The following is a 24178-nucleotide window of genomic DNA, read 5'->3' as shown; positions in this document are numbered from 1 at the left end:
TATTTCATGCTTCTTGATTTCACTACTCATCTCACCCTCCTGAAATATTGGACTCTTCAACCACCTAACAGCCCCCGAATCAATAGTCTATAAAAGAACCAATGGCCATATCCCCTTCAAAAATGATTTTCTGATAAGCCTATTCAGTTCAAGTTTCATGACACGAACTCACATAATAGCCACCTTCAAATATAGACCCAAAAATGCTTAAGAATCATGGCAGAAAGAATAATAAAAATGCTTGCTATACACTTATAAATTTTTCCCATCTAATATACACAATCTCATCGCCCATCTAATATAGTAGAAAATACCAATAACAGGCAAAACAAATGTAATATAGTAGAAAAGCAAGACCCAGATAAAAAGAGAAGGAGAAAAACTGACTTCGATCGGCACAAAGGATGAAGACGACGGATTCGATTATAAGAAGTTAATTTGGGCACAAAATAGTAAGAAAAATTAGCTCTACTTGTAGCTATTAGAGAAGCAACAATTGCTGAAATTGTAGCACTGGAAATAACAAAGATAGTAATTGATAGTGCTCCAATGTATATGAATGTTACACAGGTGAAGAAAAAGGCGTTCTTCGACAAACCCATTCTTCAACAAACTCATTCTTCATATCTAAACACATACCCAAATGGAAAAACGTTCTAATCTCTTGGATCCCAAGCTCAAGCACTTCCACCGTTTGGCATCGCAGATAGCAGAGTGAGAGATAGAGCAGATGAGAGAGTGATTTCGAGAGGGGCTAGGGCATCGCAGACATAGACGCAGAGCATAGAGAGAGAGAGAGAGAGAGAGAGAGAGAGAGAGGGAAGTCTGGGGGAGACGAAAATCTCAGGGGGTGGCTACTTATGCGACATTGCGAACTATTGCGAAGTAGGGTTTTTTTTTTGTTTTATAGAACCCAGGTCTGGGTTTACAATCCGGTACCCAGACCGGATTCATCATGTTTTCTAAATTCGAGTTCCAGCCCGAATTTAACCTAGGCCACAAATTGAAACCAGAGATCCGGTTATCTGGATTTCGGATTGGGCCGGATAAAATCCACAATCCTAAACAAGCTTCATGCAAGCCTTTTATTAAAAAGTGGGTCTTACTAATAAAAAATAATTTTTTTAAATTTTTTTTGGTGGGGTTCACTTTTTTACTAGGGCTTATATGTGGTTTATCTATTTGAAATTTGTGTAAATCATTTTTCTATTATGATATTTAAAAGTAATTTAAACATTTGTACAACATATATAATAAATCAAATTTAAAAAAAAATTTGGATTTACATGATGAATCAATGAGCATATATATGATTTAAAGAAAATAAGATATATAAAATTTCACATTTAATACTCTTTTATTTTTATTTTTACATAATTTTAAATTAAATTAATAAAAATTGTCATGATTTTGGGGGCATGGTACATGTATATAGTCCGAGCTTCTCAAAATTCGTCCGTGGACCTAGCTTGTTTAATTGGTACATGTATGTTCAAATCCACCCAAACATGATTTGATTACGTTAGATTTAATGGATGGAATAGTCTACCTCTAATTAGGTGTAATATCCTTCAAATCAAGATCTCTCAAAATTTATGTCAAAATTTAAGATCTAAAGTGAAATTGATATACATAAAATAGACCCTATAATGTTAATAAAATGATAACAATAATTCTGTTTGGCAACCGATTCTTGTTTCCTACAACGCACATCTTACATGGCAAACTCAGTTTGGGCTAGACTGAGCTGCCATGTCACGGATCATAGCATTAGATGCAAACCCTCACTTTCCCAATCAATTTCCTCCTCCACTAAAACTCCCATACTCATCTTCTCACTTCCTCCCAATTTCCTCCTCTCTCTCGTACTCCCGTGCTCCTATCTCTCATGCGCCTCTCTCTCTCTCTCTCATGCTCCTTTGTCTCCCTCTATACTTCTATCTCTCATGTTTCTCTTTGTGATTCTAGAGCAAATTCTGGATCTACGATGTGGCTACTCGAGTCGACGTCAAAGTTGAATAGGAGGTGTGCCTGCATCCATATTTGAGCCCATGTCACGATAAGCTTTTGGTCGGTTGTTGATTTATGGTTCTCTAGTACAAGGACGAGGTTAAGCTAATTTTTAAAAATTATTATACATTGATTTTTGGTTTCTGGTGAGTGATTTTTGGTTGGTGAGAGAGTATGGAGGTTGTAAAATAATGGAATTGCTTAGCCAAATGGAGTTTTGTCCAAATGATTATTTTACAAGTAATTTTCTCTAGCAACACATGAATGTTCTTCATCTGACAGACTTTAAATGCATATATCCATAGAAAATTCTCCTCATCTCTAACAATGCATAGGTGCATTTAACTTCGCATTCTTCCTCATAATTGTAAACTGAGCACTGGGGGGCGATTTTGACATGGTCATCAGTGGAAATTTCATTCAAAACATTGAAGGTGAAATTGCAACCATTCGTGCTGACAAGTGCGCAATTACATAAAATCATTCCCGACACATCTCTGGACTTCTTTAAACTTTGCATTTGTATACAATGTTTGAAACTACTTCTCAACGGGGAATGAGGATACGCATGAGATCATTTGGTTTCAAGAATTGAAATAAGCTATCATCTCGACCTTCACCTTCTTCCTTAGAGCATTGTTAAATTGATCGATAAATTCCTTTAATGTCGTACCAGAATGCACAAACCCGTTGAAGAATACGTTCATGCTTTTAAACTGTTGTGTAGTGCTTATATCAGCTCAAAATAGACTCTTCAAATAAACTGGTACCAAGATTGACCTCTCATTGTACAACCCTTGTAGCTATGCATTATCACAAATTCATACTTTTGAAGTAGTTTCCCCCACTTCCCCTTAAATTCCGCACAAGTTAATCATAAAAAAAACTTTAAATGGAAGTTTTCAACCTTGCGTTGAATTGGGAGTGGGATCCCAATTTCTCTGGCAGTTTCAACATGAGATGCCAGAGATAATATCTATGGCCACTGTTAAGAAATACAATGGCAATAGCACTCCTTATTACCCAATGTTGGTCTGTTATGATGGCTTTGGGAGCCCAACCATTCATGCACTTCAATCATGCTCAGAACAACCATACAAAAGTACTTGTGTTCTCGCTTGAAATCAAGCTAGCCCCTAACACCTATGATGGTTTACACCAACAAAGGAAGAAAAAGACATACAATATCTATTTTTTAGGTACATCATATCGAAGGTGATAACATCTCTAAAGTACTCATATGTTGCTTGACTTTGTGTGATAGCCCATAACACATTTCTGACTTTGAACTTGTCATCCACATCCATGATAGAAACAAAGGCATCATTCATCTCTCTTATTCTCTCAAAGTATTCACTAAGTGCTTCACCATCTCATTCACCCAACTTTAAGTGTCTGGCTTTGTCAATAAAATTTCGAGTATCTTTCTCATGAAATTCAAGATTCTCAAAACCCCCTGCGTAAACAACAAGTGTGTTGAACTTTTTGTTCATTCAAATACCTACTATGTCATTCAAATCAAACATTTTTTGATTATATTTATCTAAACACTTGTGAGATCTAAAAAAAATATGAATTTTTGTGGGCAAACAATGCTATGATTGTGAGCAACATCAACAGTGGTCAAAACCCATACCTCATTCACCAAGTGAGCATTTACCTTTGCCTTATAATTCGTTTTAATTATTGGTCATGGCCTCAAGACATTACTATGGCTAAGATGGTAATTCCTGCCACGCGCACACCCAATTGTCACATACTTTGAACTTTCATCTGCCCCTCTGTTTGTCCTAAATGTCTTCACACCAAAACTTGGGCTAGAAGCCCTTTCTCAGTGGCAAACTTCATACCCGATTTTGGCACTTTAACTCATTCATCATTATCTGATAGTTCATGAGTCCCCTCCACCTCTGATACTACATTAATCCCATTCACCTCCAAAGTTAATGAAAATGAAATGTATGGTTAGGATTAGCATTTATGTTATATACCCTGGATGTTAACTCATCGGGTTAAAAGTCTAATATTGTTAGTAATATGACAGCTTTGATCTGTCGTGTGTGATGTACTTCTAGTTGATGAGTCAATTACGCATTGGGGAGTCTCTTGAAATTGTTTCAAATCCTTCGGATTACTGACCGGAGGGTCGGGCATAGTTGGTAAATGCTTTAATTAGGCACAGTGTTAGAAAAATTCAATTGCACCTATAGAAAAACCTTGAAAAGGAATTAAAAGGCATATACTTGAATAGTCTCTTGAAATCATCTCAACTCCTCTAGATTATTGACCAGAGCGTAGGGCATAGTTGGTGGATGTCGCAATTAGGCACAATGTTAGAAAGACTCAACTGCACTTACAGAAAAACTTCAAAAACAATAAAAGCCATCTACTTGGATTGTGTCTTGAAATCGTCTCAACTCATTCGGATTATTGACTGGAGGGTAGGGCATAGCTGGTGGATGTTGCAATTAGACACGATGTTAAAAAGACTCAAATGCACTTAAGGAAAAACTTAAAAAAAAAAGGAAAAAAAAGAAAAGAAAAAAAAAAGGTATCTATCTAGATAGTCTCTTGAAATTGTCTCAACTCCTCCGGATTACTGACTAGAGGATAGGGCATAGTTGGTGGATGCTGCAATTAGGCGCAATGTTAGAAAGACTCAATTGCATGTATGAAAAAACATTTTGAAAAATAAAAGGTATCTACCTGACTACTAAAATGGTACGGATTCGGATTTGGATATGTATTTGGAGGCATCATATATGATAGGTAGTATGGATTTTTTGGACCATAATATCCCTATAATACACAAATAAACAATACATTAAGTAAATGGAAATATTGGACGCAACGATGTATCCAAATGACTAATGTGTATCATACTTGGGTCAGTGAAATCAATGTAGAAGGCTTGGGTGGCCTTCGACCATCATCTTTGCCTTCCATCCAATGACTTCTTGTCTAACCTTACAAAATGATGCCATGACTATTGATAATTAGTTTTAAAAATATTATGCAATAAAAGTCTCTACACATAAATCAGATCAGATCTAAATTAAATATATATATATATATATATATATGACTAGTGGGTATGTTTCTCAGACAAAAAATTTTCCACAAAAAAATATACTCTTTAAACATAAATCATACTAAACCCAACATTTTCCACAAAAAAACATGACTAGCAGGGATGTTTCCGTGAACAAAAATCTTCCATAAAAAATATACTCTTTATACATAAATAAGATCAGATCTAACATTTTGGTACTAGTTGAAAACTTTTAACTTAATGGTTCACATTCCAATCATTTCTACAGAACTTCTAAAGTAAATATGGGACCTAGAAAGTATTAAATCTATATAACTCAAATGAGGCATAGAAGAGCTCACGAAGAAAATCAAGGTGTTTGACAAACTTCATGCTTTCGGTTGGTTGGTTGGTTGGTTGTTTTCCTTAGCGGGCCCAGACTGTGATGGAGTAGAAGACGTCGTTGAGATTGACAGAGGTGAGAATAGAAGTCCCCCCGGGGGCGGGGGGGCTGTGGTGAATGGTAGGATTCAAATAATAAACACAAAGCTCTACTTTCGTAACATTATAGCACATAATGTGTAAGGGGATTTTTCCCTCAAGCCTAAGGCCGGTACGATCACATGGTAAATCCCAAAAGGCTGGGAGGCAAGGGACACGTCACTTCAGCCTCTCCCTACGGCGCCTAGCCTTAGAGAGCCTATGCAAGCAAGCAAGCAGTAAACATCTGGAGCCCTTGATCCTTTGACAACAAATAGGGAGGAAACTAACGGAGTGCACATGCAATTGGGTAGAGGAGATAGGAAGCCATGCCAGGAAGCCACGCCACATTAATGGGCTCTAACCAAGGAGATAGCTGAGGGGACATATCCTCCTGACATGAGGTATGAGAAATTAACTCTCAGAAACCTAGTATACAAGGCCCAGGTACAAAGAACTCTCTCTGAACTCCTTATTCACTTGCACAAAATATTAAGGCGATACTAACTTTGGCATCTGAGACACCCTGGCCTCCACCAAGGCCCATGTCTTGTGGTGTTTTCTTTGTGTTCGCATGCCCAAGATCGAAGACCCAAGTTGTTGAGAGCATGGCCTAAAGGTGTGTGAAACATGACGTTAACAATGGTGACGTCTATTGGATATTCATAGACTTTGCGTGTCCATTGTATGCATGCAACAACTCGTTCTCAGACGACTTAGAGGCAGGAGAAAGCAACATCGATAAATATGGAAGCAATGATTGTGGCAATAGAACAACATGAAGGGATAGAGAAGGAGACACTCGATTGAACCACCCATGAGCTAAGAGATAACACAGAGCCAAACAAGTTCATAGGCACCTGCAGTGTTGGAAGGAGAACTGACTCACTCAAAAATGAGTAGCACAAAGGCTATCCCAAGTGCAGGAGGATGTCATGTAATAATTATGAATAAAATTCCTAGATCATCTCCTCAAGAAAATTTGTTTAAATCTAAACTCGTATAAAATGATGAAAAGTTTCACTAACAAAAGTGGTGGTATGTACAATGAATGGAAGAGTGCAACGAAAATTTTTTTAAAAAAAAAAAAGTACTAGTCATAGACTAGTCATATTTTTAGATTTTTGAATGTTGAAATGGAATGTAAAATAATAACAAATTGAAATTAAGAATTAAGAACTCAACTACGTTAAACAATTTTAATTAATCTGAAAACTAAATATTAAAACTGAATTTATTTAAGTCTTAATTAACCTTTAATTAATCTAAAATGCAATTATAATGAATATTTAATGGAAGCTTAAAGAAACAAGAAAAATAACTAACATAAAATAAAATAAACAGCAAATAAAATATCCAAAATTTTAAACCAAAAATATCAAAAATATACCATAAACTTTAAATTGAAATTAAATGAAAAGTATGAAATGAAAAGAGCAAGCCCAATGGATGTCGATGGCGATTGAAAGCGGTGAAAGAGGCTGGACTGTAGTAGCAATTGAACCCCTCAAGGAGCTCTTCAAAGACGCTGCAGTTCCTCAGTGAAAAGAAAAAAAATGAATAACGAGTCCCGTGCAATGCGAATTCCATCCAAAGAAAAAATGTCTGTGGCGTTGAATTAATGCCCAGATGAAATTATGTGTGGCGCTGAAATGAATAAATGCCCAAGAGAATTATGTGCGGCTAAAATGAATGAATTAACTAGCTGAACGAAAAGAATTGTGCAGCTTGAAATGCCCCAAAAATGAATATTGTGTGGGGCACTGGCTCAATACGAAAAGTTAAAGCTATTCCATCCCAGGTCAAAGTCCAATATCAAAATATGTATCCCTTCCGTATGGCGTGCCAAAACTTGACTCAAAATGCAAAGCCTCCTCAGGTCAAAAGTATCCCTTTTGGATCCCATGTCAAAAGTCATATATGTCCAAATTAAAAAGCGTGCCCACTCTCTCAAAACACAAAGAATCCCTTCACTCTTCCTATGCGGTGTGAAATGCCCAATAAAGCAAGTAAGGCCTAGCATGTAACTTTTAATAACTTCCCACTTCTATTTCTTTTGACTACTGCATATAAAGATAAATAAAATAAAATAAAATAAAATAAGAAGAATAAAATATATAAAAAAAAATATGTGTTGTGCATATAAAGAAAAATTACTCAATTAAATCATAAGTTCTAAAATTAAGCATAAATCATACTATTTATCAATTTAAGTCACACTTGAATTTATGCATCTTAATCATTTTTTCATCTAAAATCAATAATAATGTAATGAAAGAATTAAAATATATTAGTTCTAGATATATAAAATATATAATATTTTAGCTCAATCGGGAACCAACACCAAGGAAAGAAGGAAGAGCGCGCAAGACGTCCTCCCACCCCCACCTGAGTGCACCCCAACAGATGGCAGGATTCAAGACGAGTAGATATTTAGGAAGGCAAAGCCAAATAAGCTGCTAGAATTGGTCTTGCTAAACCCGATCTGCCCAGAGGCCACCACCAGGATCGGCACCGAGATGACTCTCGAAATGAGGGGTGCCATGCAGCGGCTCCTCATGGAGCACCAGGACGTCTTCGCCTGGAGTCACGAGGACATGCTAGGAATCGACCTAGAGATCATACAGCACCACCTAAGTGTGGACCCCAAGGCTAAGGGGATAAGACATAAACAGAGGAGCTTCAGTGCAGAGAAGAACACAACCATTGCCACAGAGGTTGACCGATTACTTATGGTGAGATTCATACGAGAAGCTCATTACCCAAACTGGCTATCCAAAGTGATGCTGGTAAAAAAAAAAATTGGCAAATGGAGGATGTGTGTGGACTTCACCGACCTGAATAACGCCTGTCTGAAGGACAGTTTCCCACTTCCCTGCATCGACCTCATTATTTATTTAACGATGGGTCATCGCATGCTGAGATTTATGGATGCCTACTTTGACTAATACTAAATCCACATGAACTAGAACAACTAGGAGAAGACGTCGTTCATCACCAACCGGGGGCTATACTACTACTCAGGCCTCAGTCATGCCATTCAAATTGAAGAATGCAAAGGCCACCTACCAACAATTGGTCAATCATATGTTTAAAGATCAGATCAGGAGGAATATGGAGGTTTATATGGACGATTTGCTAGTCAAAAGTGAAAAACTAGTGCAGCACCTGGACGACCTTCGAGAAGTCTTTGTGGTGCTGAGGCAATACCAGATGAAGCTGAACCTGGCAAAATGTGCTTTCGGCATGGGTTCCGGGAAGTTCTTGGGCTTCATGGTGTCAGAACGAGGAATTGAGGCCAACCTGGGGAAGGTAGAAGCTATACTTAACATGCCCCCCTTGGAAGATAAACGAAGCCTAGAAGCTCATAGGTCGAGTAACAGCCCTAAATCATTTTTTGTCAAGATCCACCGAAAAGTGCCTCCCTTTCTTCAAACTACTACGGAAGGCTCAAAACTGGGATGAAGAGTGAGATCAAGCATTCGACGCCCTTAAAAAATACCTCACCAGCACTCTGTTGCTTAGCCAACCCAGATGCAAAGAGTTTGTGGTCTTGTACCTATTTGTCTCCCTGCAAGCGGCCTCCTCGACCTTGGTTCAAGATTAAGGCATCCAGAGACCCGTATACTACACCATCAGAGCCTATTGAGGAGCGGAGGCCATATACCCACGCATAGAGTAGCTCACATTCGCCTTAGTGTTAACCACTTGAAAACTCCGCCCTTATTTTCAAACTCACACAGTCAAGGTCCTCACCGAGACCTCTCTAAAGAAGATTCTGCAAAGGCCAGATGCCTTAGGTCACCTCACAAATTAGGCTGTGGAGTTGAGCAAATTAAACATTGAGTACGTGCCATGAACTTCGATCAAAGGGCAAGTGTTGGCGAATTTCATGATAGAGTTCACAGGCTTCCCTGAGGAGGCCGAACATGCACATCCAGTGAAGCCTTAGCAAGTCTCTGTCGATGGAGGGAGAGTGTGAGTACATATAGTTATAGACAAAGGTGAAGAGCATAACTATGCTATCAAACTGGCATTCAAAACTACAAACAACGAGGTAGAGTATGAGGCATTAGTCTTTGGCCTAACGGCCGCCAGGTCCCTAGGCACCGAGGAAGTAAAAGTACGAGCAGATTCCCAGGTAATGATTAGCCAAGTACAAGGGGAATTGCAGTAAAGAGCGAGAAGTTAAAAAATTATTTAACATTGATAGAGGCCAAGCGCACCTACTTCAGGTACTTCCAAATTTGACAAGTTTTGAGGGCCAAAAACCACAAGGCAGACAGGCTAGCAAGAACAATATTTGGACAAGAAAGTGCTCCCTCCCGAAGTGGACAACGTTCAGGATCGTAGAGGTACTTGCCATAGGAATTGAGGTAATGGAGGTCGAACCAGAACCGTAGAGTGGGCACTGGACATCATCAAGTATTTGGACGCCAATGAGGTGCTCAACGACAGGTGGGAAGCGAAGAAGATCAAGAATAGAGTAGCATGATACACTATTGTCAACAGTGTACTGTATCAAATCGGGTATTCCACACCCCTCCTGAGGTGTATCTCGTTCGAGGAGGCCCAATACATGTTAGGAGAGATACACAAGGGAATCTACAAGGACCACTCATGAAGAAAGGTATTGGCAGGCAAGATAATGCGGGTAGGGGACACTGGCCGCGTGCCTTTAAGCATGTTGATGAATATATACAGAAGTGTAAAAAGTGCCAAGAGTAATCCAGGTTTTAGAAAGAGAATGGTTTTGCCCAATTTTTGTTTCTTTTAATACATTTAGCTAAAATTTTGTTCTTTCTTTTAAAACTCTTAGAACTAGAAAACATTTTTTCAATTGTTTGGTATATTACTACGTTTTTTTTATGTCTTGTGTTGGCTTTGCACTTTGCCTTATTTTTTTATGTGTGGTGTATTATTATGATTTTTTTATGTCTTGTGTTGGTTGAATTTTCTAATTTTTTATTATGTTGGAGAATCAGGAATGCCTTCTCGAAGGGATTTCAGTTATAGCTTTCCTACCCCTACCAGTACCCCTATCCCAGAATCGAACCCTACTCCAGCCTCTATGGGGAGTACACCTTGCCCCGCCCCCAAACCCACACAGGGCAAGAAACTTGTTTCCATAATTTGGTCTCACTTTACCAAACTATAGGGTGGTAACTCCAATAACCCCCAAGCAAAATGTAATCACTATGAGAAAATATATGGATGTCATTATAAGAAATATGGTACATCCCAGTTAAATGTCATTTTAGAGGAACAATGCAATAAGAGTCTAATATTAAGATCCTTACTGAAGAAGAGTCAATCTAGACTAGATATTGGACTACAAAAAATGACAGATGGGAGTAGTGAGGGTCTAAAGTTGAAGGGGTTTACAAAGTATAATCCCGATAAGTGTAGAAGGAAGTTAGCTTGTATACTTATCATAAACGAGCTACCTTTTTAGTTTATGGAGGGGAGAGGGTTTCAAGAACTTGTCCAAGAATTAGAACCCAGATTTACACTTCCATCTCACCACACTATGGCAAAAAATATTAAAAAGATGTACAGAAAAAATAAAGATGTTTTGAGGGGCCAATTGGTGGGTTTGGTAGTTTGCCTCACTACTAATACTTGGAATTCCGTCCAAAATATTAATTACATGTCTTTGACTGTGCATTTTGTTGATTCTGATTAGATTCTTCACAAAAAAATTATTAAGTTTTGCCAAATAACCGATCACAAGGGTGAGATAATTGGGAAGGCCTTGAAGGCAGCAATAAAGGAGTGGGGGTTGGTATTGGTTTTGACAGTTTCAGTTGATAATGCCTCGTCTAATAATGTCGGATTGGAATATTTGAAAACTTATCTTAGAGAGGCAAATAAGATAGTCTTGGGTGGTGAATATTTGCATATTAGATATGCTACACATATCTTGAATTTAATTATGATTGAGGGGTTGAAAGATGTTGATGACTCAGTTGCATGAGTTAAAATGGTTATGAAAGTTGTGAGATCTTCTCCTTCTAGATTGGAGACATTCAAGATTGCTGCGAAGATTGCAGGCATAATGTCGATTAGGAAAGCCTAATAATGATGATTGGGAGGTAGTTTATACTTTTGTTGATTTTCTTGAGCTTTTTTATGATGTCACATTGAAGTTATCTGGTTCTTTGTACTCTATATTTCATGAGTTTTGTCAACAAATATGTAGGGTAAAATAAGAATTAGACAACAAGTGTAAGGGTTCCAATCTACGGATGGGGAAGATGGCATTGACCATGAGGGTCAAATATGACAAGTAATTGATGGCATGGTATATGGTTTGGGACTTGCGCATGATCAGGCATGGGCTGATCTTATTGGTGATATGGTTCGAGATATCCTAGTTAAATTGTACAATGAGTTTACTGCATCTACTATACCTACACGTACCCCAACGCCTCCTCCAGACACCGGGGCAACATAGAAGCATAGATTGGCTTGGACTAAGACCCTCTCACAGAATCTCATACTAGTCCATCAAGGTCAATCTACGAAGGCGAAGTCGGAGTTAGACCCATCTTGTATGAGATAGCCCGCTATATTTTGGTCATCCCTATTAGCACCGTTGCCTCGGAGTTAACCTTTAGTATCGGAGCACGCATATTGGATCCTTTCTATAGTTTATTGTCTCCTACAACTATGGAGGAATTGATATGCACATAGAGTTGAACGATGGGAAAGGATATTCATGTTTCAAATGTTTTAGATTTTAAAGAGACCGACGAGGAGAAAGGTGGTGATAAGCCTGGATCTAGACCGCCTGGTAATTGTTATTTTCATTTTGTTATTTTGATTTATTTATATTCATTTTGATTTCATCGATATTAATTTTAGTATTAATTATTATATCAACACATGAGATGACTCAGAAGACGTCTACCTCGCTGCAGCATGACTTTGTGTTAAAAGACCCACCATTGCCAATTTTCCATTTGCCACAGTCCATATGTTTGTACAATTTGTAATTTGTATGCCATTAGTTGATTTTGTTGTATTTATATATATATATATATATATATATATATATATATATATTTATTGTACAATATGAATATGTGCAGCTCAAGCTTCAAATCTCAATGAATTAATAAAAAGATTACTTGCTCGGGCAGCCCCAAATGTCACAGCCAAAAACTCAGACAGCTCTCTTAGTATCTTTAGAATATTAAAATTTGAATAATTTGTATGTATTATGTATTCAGTGATTTGTAATATTGATACAATAACCCTTGGATACTTTTATGTATGTAATTTTGTGATTGTTTAGCCTAAAATTTGGTAGTAGCTTAATTATTATTATTAGTTTATTAGTAGTAGACTAGTACTCTTTGGTAGTACTTCATTAGTTCATTTGCTCTAAATTATTAAATTTGTATCATGTATATATTATTTTTATTCATGTAACTTTTTCTTAATCTAGTTTTTTAACCTCTTTTTTTTTACTTCTAATTTGCGGGGGCGGGGGGCAGCCTACCCTGCCCCCTAGGTGGCTAGTAGCACCCCTACTTTGTCCCTCCTGCGGTGGAGTTTGGCTGACCCTCGGCTGCCCAACAATTTACCTTCTTCGTGAATGTAAATAGGCAGGAGCAGGTCCAGTTCCAAACTATCCGAACAGAATACCTCTTCATGAGGGTCAACAAGTGGTACCAATCCCAACGAAGGAGAGCGGGTCGAGCCTCATGGCTGCCTGAACAACTTACCCCAACCTCTACTACGACTAAGAGTGGCTTCAATGCCAGTCTGACCCTCACTTATCTTCCATGTGTTATCAATGAACGAGAGTGGGTTCAGTCCCAAACTGCCTGAATAAACTACCTCCTCGTGAGGGTCAGCAAGTGGGAATAGCCTCTGCAGCGGCCTGATGTCCCCTACGGAGGAGAGCAAGTCTAGCCCTTTGGCTATACGAATAACTTACTCTGTCCTCATCACGGTGAAGTGCGGATGGTTGCTTAGTCGTCCGACATTTACCTTCCTCATGGGGTACCAAAGGGATAGGTGTAATGCTTAAGGTTGCTTGATCCCTCCCGTGGCGAAGTACAAGCTAGCCCTCAGCTGCTCGATAACTTACCTTCCTTGTAGGCGTCAACAAACGGGAGTGGGTTTAGTCCTAGACTATCAAAACAACCTACCTCCCTGTGAGGGTCAATAAACAAGACCTTCCACTGCGATGGCTCGACTTCCCTCGTAGAGGAGAGCAAGTCCAACCTCATGGCTACCCTAACAAGTTACCTCGACCTCCACCATGATGAAGAGTGGGTTCAACACCAACCTAACCCTCACTTACCTTCCCAGTGATGTCAACGGACTGGAGCAGGCCCATCCCAAACTGCAAGAACAGACTACCTCCTTGCATGGATTAACAGGCGGGACCAACCCCCACGCCATCCTGACCTCCCCCACAGAAGAGAGCTGGTCCAGCCCCTCTAGTACTTGAACAACTTACTTCGTCCCTGTCACAGTGAAGTGCGGACCGGCCTCTCATTCGTTCGAAAAATCGCCTCCCCAAGGGATCAAATGGGAGGGCTCGGCCTGAGGTATCCCTACCCCTCCCTTGACGGAGTGCGGATTCAGTCTTCGAACTGCCCGACACAACCAGGGCACCATCTTTCACAATGAAATGCCACAAGCCTAAGCTACACTACAGCAGGACTACTCAAGTTGGAAAATCTCAAGAATTGTTTATACTAACTTATTTCACTTTCGTAGTATGGATAAACATCTCCTACTTACCTTCTCGTTGAGGACTGACAGGTCGGTCCGGCCTTGAAGTGGCTCAACCTGTCGCACAACAAAGTGCGGGATCAGTCTCTCGACTATCCAACATTGCTTAAGGCGGGCTCAAACTACATGAACTGCTCAACCTCTTTTGGAGACCTATGTCGAGCCCAGCCCTATGACAAGGTTAAATGTTAAATGTTAAGGGAGCCACCTCCAGCTAAATGTTAAGGTAGCCAATTGTGGGACAACTCTCCGGCATGGAGACCAATGAAGAAGGGATGGCTCAAGGCATCCTAATCTCTCTCCCCATGGAGTGGAAGCCCAGTCTCCCCTCGATGCGACTTAATCTTATGAGGTTGGGGTTATTCAACTACAAAAAGAAAAAGAGGGTGTCAAGCCCATTGGCAAGTAACCCATGGCACCAACAACGACATCTCTTACCCAATGATCCCACCCAAAGCGTGCATGATATATATGCAAGGTACAAGTAGAAGAAAAGGAAGGAAAAACTATATATTGAAATGCACGGCATGACAATAAAAGAAATACTTGTTTATTTATAAATTAAAGTCTTTACACAAAAAGGAAGGAAAATCGCTACATCTATAGAAGGAACTTTACAAAGAAAAAAGTAGTTAGCTGGTAGATTTGGAGCCGGTGGGGTCATTCGAGAGCGCACTCAGAATTAGATCCTTCCCTATCAATCGCCTTGCTACAGGGCCGCAGGGTCAGGAGCGAGAGTCTCAAGGTCCAATGACTGCAAATTGCTCCCAGGGTCCGAGAGCATGTGGTCCCTCATCCTCTCTGAGCCCTCCAGATAGCCATAATTGCATGTGTCATCACAAACTTGACGGACGTGTGACAACTCTTGGTAAAGCTGGAAGAGGGTTGCGTTGGCAATGTCAAGGGAGTCCAAGCCCAGATACAGGGAGCCTAAGCTGAACAGACGACCCATTGGCCCATTAAGAGCCCCCAGCCATGATCGTGCGGTAAATCTAAAAAGGCTGGCAGGCAAGGGACATGTCACCCTGGCCTCTCCCTACAAAGCCTAGCCTTAGAGAGCCTATCTAGGCAGGCAGACAGTAAACACAATGAACCCTTGATCCTTTGAAAATAGTAGGGAGGAAATTGATGAAATGCATCTGAAACTGGACAGAGAAGACAAGAAGTCATGTCGCATTCATTGTGCCCCTCAGGAGGCCATGCCGCATTAATGGGACATATCCTCTTGACACGAGATATGGGTAATTGACCCACTAGAAACTTAGTGTAAAAGGCAATCCGTATGTACAAAAAACTATCTTTGAATTCCTTATTCACTTTTACAAAATATTAAAGTGATACTGACTTTAATATCGAAAACTCTACAGCCTTCTCCAAGGCCCTGTCTTGCAGTGTCTTCTTTTGTATTTGCAAGTCCAAAATTAAAGACCTAATTTACTAAGAGCCTAATCTAAAAATGTCCGAAACACCACGTTTACCTCATATGTCCCCTTTTATGAGTGGCCTATAATAGTTATTACTACTAGAGTAAAATAATTCACACGAAAAAAATGATAAAATTCGCCAATCTATCCATATTCCACTTTGGATTCTAAAATTTGGAGAGAGAAATCTATTGCCTCTGACATTTAAGCCTACCGGCTAACTAGTTAAACATTCAGAGCCCCGTGGACCGAGCTCAATTATATTAAAATAAGGTTCATGCTGCGGTCACTGCTTCTAACTTTGCGTTAATATAAAGTTTGTGTTATAAACTATCTTGAATTGTATGACCACATTTATCTAGTCGTCAAATGCATAGTGCATAGTGCTAGCATAGTGAGCTAGCATAGTCCCCTTTGTACGCCTATATATATCGTTAAATTCTTTAAGAAATATATGTTTTGATAATAGATCAATAAGTTAACCTCTCTCGCTCTCTCTCAATCTCTTGACACTCTCTCTCGTTATCGGTGAAGGGGTGCCGATAATTCTGGTGCCCAACGCGTCTCAGACGTTGATTTGCAAGTTTGACCATAAAAAAAAAAAATATATATATATATATATATAAATAAATAAATAAGAAAGGCAGCAATGATTTTGCCGAAAAAGGTGGGAGGTGAGCTGGGTTCTACCCCAGGAAAAGGAGGTGCTGGAGTCCATGAACGTGCGTAGCCGACTTCACTGACGATGGATCTCACATGCAATTTGCAAGAGTGGAACTTTATCATTTTGGTTTTATGCGACAAAGTCATTAAAGGAAACGTGGAAGTTTGAAAAAGAATCTTTATTTTATACACCATTACCTACAACTTACTTATTTTTATTTTCTGACAGGGGCATATCTTTACTTTGCCATGCAAATCTCGACTTCGGCAAAAGTCTCCATGGAGACCCACCAAGGCTACCTACTACTCTAATACTATTATATTTCTCTCTCTTATATTATTACATTTTAAAAAGTGCAGGGGCATATCTTTACTTTGCCATGCAAATCTCGACTTAGGCAAAAGTCTCCATGGAGACCCACCAAGGCTACCTACTACTCTTATACTATTATATTTCTCTCTCTTATATTATTACATTTTAAAAAGTGCAGGGTATAAAAGAAAAGATTGTATTGGAAGGCCACGCATGCAACTTGGTGTTGCAATTGAGATAATGGATTGGGATCCACAACTTTAAAAATAAAAAGAGAAGCTTAGTTTTATTTGGTGATGGTGGAGATCCACACATGCAAATTGGTGTTGCGATTGAGAAAGTGGATGGATGTTGCCGTAGAGTTTTTCTACTCATTTTTACAAGTTGCTAGCAAAAGATAGAAAATTATTATTATAACTACTGCAATTATTTCTCCATCAAAATAACGCTGGACATCAAGTAAGTTTTTAATATAGTATTTACAATTGCTGAGGTGAATATTAATGATTATATTCATTATTATTACTTGATAAATTCTATGTTTATTCACATAGTTTATATACAAGTTTTATTTATTTATACTTGTTATGAATTATTGATGATAAGATTCATCTTGGAATGAGAATGGAGCATCCCTGAAGGATCGCCCTAAATCAATAATAGCTTTTAAGTATCTCATAGTTTAAATGATTGATACTTGTACTAAAAGCTCATTATGATTTATGCACTTGAAGTTGCATAATTGAAATGGTGGAAAGAATATATATTTGAATGAACATTTTGAATGTTCTCCTGAAGTAGCAATATCAAGTATGCTCCTGAAGTAGTAATATAAAATGCAAACGTTCACAATATATTCTAAATTTATATCTAGTCTTTCAGTGACTGAGTAAAATAATGAGTTTTTGATAAGAATCATTAGTCACGTCTTACTAGATCTATATCATTCCCTGAAGTGAATGATAATGAATTTATATCATTCTATTCCCTGGAGTGAAAAGAATGATGTGTTTCATTCAAAGAAACTAAGAGATTGAACGTGATAATGAATATCTTTTCGGGCCAGAAGCTCGTATTGGAAAAGTTGTAAGCTTTCTATTTGAGATAATATTATACAAATTATTGAATCAAATATTATGATGCATCAAAAGGTAATATGATTCAAAATATTTGTATCTTTTAATGGTTATCTTGATCATCCAAAATCAATTACGATAAATCGAATGATTTTCATATGGACGTCCATAAAAGAACCAGAAGATTCTTTTACTATAAAGTCTTACCACCAGAAGTGGAAAGAAAAATTTGCTTGAAGCAAATAAGATGAAATTATTCAACGTTATCTTGATTATCATATGTGAACCAGAAGTTCAGATGATAATTAAATTATGGATGCAATAAGATAAAAATGTCTTATAGTCGAGCTGCTAAAATCCCAGCGAGGATTGAAGTCCCTGAAGGACAATTAAGAAATTCAGCAGTCTAATGAACATAAGAAATGTCTAAAGGTATGTGAGACTTATTGATACAAAAGATAGAGCATCTCAAAAAGAGAAAGACATAAATAATTGGTGCTCCTGAAGAGGCCATACCCACGAAACAAGCAATAAAGTCCATCCAGATTTTCTGTATAAAATTCTCCTATATAAACTCTTGAAGAGTACAAATCTCCTGAAGAGTGCCTTCTGAAGAGGTTTATCATGAAAATGTCTTCCCTTGAAGAGGGACAGGTACCTGAAAATAACGAGATCTCGTTACATTTCATGAATAATGGAGAAATTATGGATAGAAATAAAATCGTTGTCGACAACGTATTTCCATATGAGATGGCAATTGACATTACCAGAAGTAATGTAGCAAGTGAATCAAGAACCGTCGAAGAATACCGACGTAAAATATTGGCCAATATTCGAAAGAAATAATTCCTGCAGAATTGATTCACTAGTAAAATATGATGCATCGGGACTTATAGTCCAAACACCTAAAGAGGTGATGCTTGTTGAATGTCAGTGGGTATTTATAGAAAGGAAATAAAAATGTGATATATAAATCACGAGTCAGTTTCTCAATTCCTGCAGAATTGATATCACTCAGTAAAATGTGATAAATATGGACTTGAAGTCCAAACACCTAAAGAGGTGATTTTTGTTAAATATCAGTGGATATTTATATACATGATATAAAAAGCCTGAAGCTTTTAATATGAAAATGTGATATAGAAATCACAAGTTAGTTTCTCGAAGAAACAATATTGATATGATTTTAAAGTGGTTGAAATCATATTAAGATTTTTATTAGCTTGAAAGTTATCGAGAGTTTGGATATGCATGATTAACTGCATATTTATATGGATCATTGGATCATGATATATATATGAAAATCCCTGAAGGATAGAAAATGCCTGAAACTTCTAATCTGAATGCATCAAGAAATATGTATTCTATCAAGTTTCAAAGATCCTTATATGATCTAAAGCAATCCAAACGCAAATGGGAACCAGTTATTATTGCAGTTTATATATATGATTTAAATGTCATTGAGGCTCCAGAAGAGCTCATGAAAACTGCACATAATTGAAATATAAATCTGAAACCCTTGCGGCTTCAAGGGGAAGATGGATGATGTTATTAGTCATGAAATACCATCTATGAAATACCATATTTTAATACAATTAGTATTTCAGATTCATATTATGGGTTTAATATGAAGTGTGCATTATTAAAGAAGAAATAAAAAATGAGCACACAGAAATCTACCAGAAGATAGAAACACAAATATGAATATTTGTGAAATATTATTTTATTATCTTGAAGCAAGAATTACAGAAATTTAAGACACTTTGCCTCATTCTTCAAATGCTCTTGTTCTTCAAGAATCTGCATGTCTTCCCTATCTAAAGCGGTGGGCAATCGAAAAGAAGATTTAAGCAAAGATTTTAAATTCCTATTCTCTTTCTTTATTGATTCTATCTTCATGTTGGACTCCAGAAGAAGTCGCTGAAGTATAGCAATATTCTCGTGGAGATAGTCAACTCCACAAGTTCTGGATTGCAGTCGCTGAGAAAATGCGACAATAGATGATGAGTATCGGGTACCGAGACTCACAAGCTCATAGATAGCTTTATTATCTGCCCTACGAGTCAGATCATTACATTGCATGATAGCACCTGTGGTAGTAGCAGGTACAACTGATGAACTAGGTGCAGAGTACCTCATATATTGGCCACGAGAAGATCGCTGAGCCATTGCAGAGTAAAAATGCAGAAAGAGATTGCAGAGTAAAAATGCAGTATGATTACAGAAAAGTGAAGAAGATGAGATGCGAATGAAGATGAGCTGAATATCTCTTTTATAGAGAAAATTATCTCTCGTGAAGCAAGAGAAAAGAGACGAAATATAGCTTCATAGCTCTGCGGCGCCTGATAGCACGCCTGACAGCTGCGGCCCCTGACAACACGCCTGACACCTACAGAAGAGTTGAAAAAGCCTACGATGCTTGTCTGATCTAAAAAGGCTGGCCACCGTTTTTATGAGGTTAGCGGTTTAATGTTGATGAATTCTCCACTAACTGTATTATTTACAAGAACTCCAGAAGAGTACAACTCCAGAAGAGTAGTGATGAGCAGAAAGATCCAGTTGTGATTAATTTATCAACATGGATCAAGTCCACAGTTAGTTGGATGTACAGATGCGAGTTATCTTTCAGATACACACAAGAAGATCATTGCAATTCATGAGAAGAAAGTTGAAATTGATATCAAGAAGGTACGGTCAAGTAAAAATCTGGTAGATTTATTCACTAAAGCATTACCAACTGCAACATTTAAGAAGATTATGCAGAACATTGGAATGCGGAGGTTTGAAGACCTGTTATCATGCACTTTTCAGGGGAAGTAATGTCTTGAAGACTTGTGCTGATTGTACTCTTTTTCCTTCGCTAAGGTTTTATCCCACTGGGTTTTCCTTTGCAAGGTTTTAATGAGGCAATCTTAAAGCACTCGGCGATACACATGAATACTGTACTCTTTTTCCTTCGCCATTGGTTTTTTTTCCACAGGGTTTTTTCTTGGCAAGGTTTTAACGAGGCATATTCTTTAAATATGGTCATCCAAAGGGGAAGTGTTATAAACTATCTTGAATTGTATGACCACATTTATCTAGTCGTCAAATGCATAGTGCATAGTGCTAGCATAGTGAGCTAGCATAGTCCCCTTTGTACGCCTATATATATCGTTAAATTTTTTAAGAAATATATGTTTTGATAATAGATCAATAAGTTAACCTCTCTCGCTCTCTCTCAATCTCTTGACACTCTCTCTCATTTTTATTAAGTTTTATAACAGTTTGAGTATTTTTTTCATATATTTTTTTAGATGTATTTTTTTAACACTATTAAATATATTTTTTTTAAATTTATAATATTATTTAAAAATATTTTCTTAATCATTAAATAAAAAATATTATAAAAAATAATTTTTTTTGCAGCCGTGGCTCCCAGTGGGAGCTGGGATCGAGATCCATAGCATTTTCCTTAACATAATCGCCGTCTGTGCCCACCACAAAGCGACCACATCCATTCAGATATATTTATCTCTTTTCTTTTTTTTTTAAACCAAGTTTGCATATCATTAAAAAAAAAAAAAAAAAAAATTCTTTTCTTTTCTTTTCGCTGAAACATAAAGATTTGATATTTGAAAAAAAAATAGAAACAGAGAGAGGGATAATAAGCGTGATGGGTTATATCAACTTGTGTGGCTGTCCAAGCCTCTCCTCCGTCGTCTTTAATTTGAGCCAAAATCTAAGTAAAGGGGGCAAGGTAAGTTCTACGATGCTCCTCTCCTCATATCTGATATCTCTTCCGTTTCTTCTTTGTATTTGATTACTTATTTCTTTATGTACCACCACATACTAGGGTTTGATTAGCAATACCTAAAATGTATTGATTCTTGATAGTTTAGACCTCTATCTTAATTTGCAGAAACAAAAGAACGGGGAAGGATTAGAAGGAAGGGGAGGAAGGGATGGCAGCAACCTTCTTGTGTTCATGGAATCCAACTCTAGTACATGGTTCCAGAAAAGTAAATTCATTGTATCACAGATCATTAGAAGGTGTTGGACAGATTACACTAGATCAACCAACTGCGAAAAGAAGCTCAAGTCGTCATGGCTGTCCAACGAAAATATCCCGTAGGTTTTCTGTGTTTGCTGTGACCGAAAGTTCTAAAGAGCCAAGCAAGACTGAAGAAACAATCCCTTCTTGGGCCAGGGCAGATTCAGATGTGCCCCCTCCTTGGGCTCAGGATGAAGGCAAGGAAAGTGCATCACAGCAAATATTTGAGATTCCCTTCTATGTTTATTTACTTGCTTCAGCAGTGACTGCAATTGCTGCAGTAAGTTCCCTCTCCCTCCAATTCATTTTCATTCTATGACCTGAAATTCTCTTTCCTTAAATTTTCTTATGCACCTCTTGGACTGCAGATAGGCTCTGTGTTTGAATATGTGAATCTGAGGCCAGTGTTTGGAATTTTGAAATCAGACAGCATTTTTTATGCTCCATTGCTTGGATTTTTTGCATTTACTGGCATTCCCGTTTCAGTAAGTTCTTGTATTCTCTAATATCTTTTTTTTTGTTTTTTTTTTGTTTTTATGTAAGTTGATTCCTTTGATGTTGAAACTAGAGTATGATTCCATTAGGGTCTAAATTCGTGAATTGGTGTATTAAATTATATTTCTTTTACTTTTTTTTTTTTTGAAAGGATATTTCTTTTACTTTGATTTCTTCGATTTTTAATCAATTGTTGTAGATAGAAGCTTTCAGCCAACAGGGGTCCATTGTTTTAATTATTTTTACTAGTTACAAATTCTAAATAAATAAGATTCGTACAGACTTTTTATAAAAATAGTGGGTCATACTAAAAAGAATAGATATTTTTTTTTTACTTTAAGATGGGGTTCACTTATTTACAAATGGACTATCTGAAGCTTGTGTATTTGAGGCTTATTTATAATATAATAGACGAATGACGTCCAAATCCAGTTCTAGATCAGATTTTGCGAAGTATTGTGCATAAGTAGGACATAGAAAAAGATCTCAGTTGAAATGAACAACTTGATCCCCTCTTCAGCTAACATGAATGTTAAATACTGTACAGATTTTCCTGTGGCTCAAATCTGTTCAAGCTGCTAACAAGGAAGCTGAAGAACAAGACCGCAGGGATGGCTATCTGTAGCATTAACTACCCTCTACAGTTGTGATTTTAAATATTGAGGAGGATCATGTGTTGTTATGGAATTTATTTCGAGGGACAAATGATTCCTGATACAAACATAAATGTGAATAGTTTTACTAGTAAATGACACATACAAAACTCTTTTTTATTCTATTTTATATGAAGGATATTTATGCAAAACTTCAAATGAAATAAAAAAACTAGAAAATGTTAGCATTTATTATGAATTGGTGTTATTACATTTCATTGATTTAAATAAATTGTTGAATAGTTGTACCCATATTATTATTCTAGTTTTTATTCGGTTTTAATTTAAATACATTAAATGAACTGTTACGGTGGCGATGAATTTAATGGCGAAGTATGTAACTGTCACTTCCTCTGATTAAGTATCAATTAATTTTGAAGTCTTGCAGTCATTGTACACTCATTTCAATTCTTTTGTATACGTTCCCCGCCCCGACAATACTTTGTACGAAAAAGACCATTTGGTTTATACTGCAATTCTCAACTCATTGAAATGCATCGAGTGAACTGTTATTGTGGCGTTTTAAGCTAATGGCCCCAAGTATGTAACTGTCACTTCCTCACATCAATTAAATTTGTAACTGCCACTTCTCAGTTGCCATTTAAATAAGAATGTGACACCGCCGACACTGTTTATTTCGATGGATCAAGTTGTTTATTTGCGTAGCCATTTGCATAAGTACTCCACAATGATACAAGTATACTAACTATTCTAACATAATACATCTTCGTACTCAGGCTAATTGAGCTTGGTACATGACTTGCGGGTATTGCAGCAAATGTCAAGCCACGAATGAACCTCAAGGTTCAAAGATATATATCCTTGCTAGATTTTCTGAAGCAATAAAATTTTTCTTTCATTGATCAATAGAGGTTTATTAATCTTATTATCAAAACTTATTTTAAAAGTTCCATCAAAATATTACTGAATGTAATCAATATTAATCTCATCAAAAACAAACTTAACATACTGAGATTCACGTTCCAATAACCATTTATTAGGAAGAGTGATATCTCTCCAAGAATCATTTTTGAAATTTAGATCTTAGCATCAAGAGTAGAATTTTGGATTAACATAATTCTATCACCTAATTTTTTTAAAACAATTTTAGGATATAAATTAGTTTTTAGCACTCTATAGCAAATATGATAAACAATAGCGAATGATTTATTCCTTTCATCCATACATGTAACACCCCCTTTCCTAGGGCTAGGAGTGTCACATAATTTTCATAAAATATACCCGG

General features: G+C 37.3%; 1 protein-coding gene and 1 long non-coding RNA gene across 3 annotated transcripts; both read left to right on the top strand.

Moving 5' to 3' along the window:
• Positions 1-16228: 16228 nt before the first annotated feature.
• LOC122274237 lies at positions 16229-16828 on the top strand. The gene is made up of 2 exons (XR_006228259.1): positions 16229-16504; positions 16592-16828. It is a non-coding gene; the product is annotated as an uncharacterized LOC122274237 (long non-coding RNA).
• A 4506-nt stretch (positions 16829-21334) lies between these two features.
• Positions 21335-23127, top strand: LOC122317964. Of its 2 annotated transcripts, XM_043135060.1 has the most exons (4): positions 21335-21490; positions 21653-22064; positions 22153-22269; positions 22827-23127. In XM_043135060.1, exons 2-4 carry the CDS (start codon positions 21696-21698, stop codon positions 22902-22904), a joined length of 564 nt encoding a protein of 187 aa, XP_042990994.1. In that variant the 5' UTR covers positions 21335-21490; positions 21653-21695; the 3' UTR covers positions 22905-23127. The 2 variants fall into 2 exon arrangements, with proteins under 2 accessions (XP_042990994.1, XP_042990995.1); XM_043135061.1 differs by lacking the exon at positions 21335-21490 and having other exon boundaries at positions 21500-22064.
• The last annotated feature ends 1051 nt before the right edge of the window (positions 23128-24178 follow it).

This window comes from Carya illinoinensis, chromosome 8, assembly GCF_018687715.1.
Source record: "Carya illinoinensis cultivar Pawnee chromosome 8, C.illinoinensisPawnee_v1, whole genome shotgun sequence".
Lineage (NCBI taxonomy): Eukaryota > Viridiplantae > Streptophyta > Magnoliopsida > Fagales > Juglandaceae > Carya > Carya illinoinensis.
The sequence above is the reverse complement of the archived record's forward strand: the minus strand, read 5'-3'. Positions and strand labels throughout refer to the sequence as shown.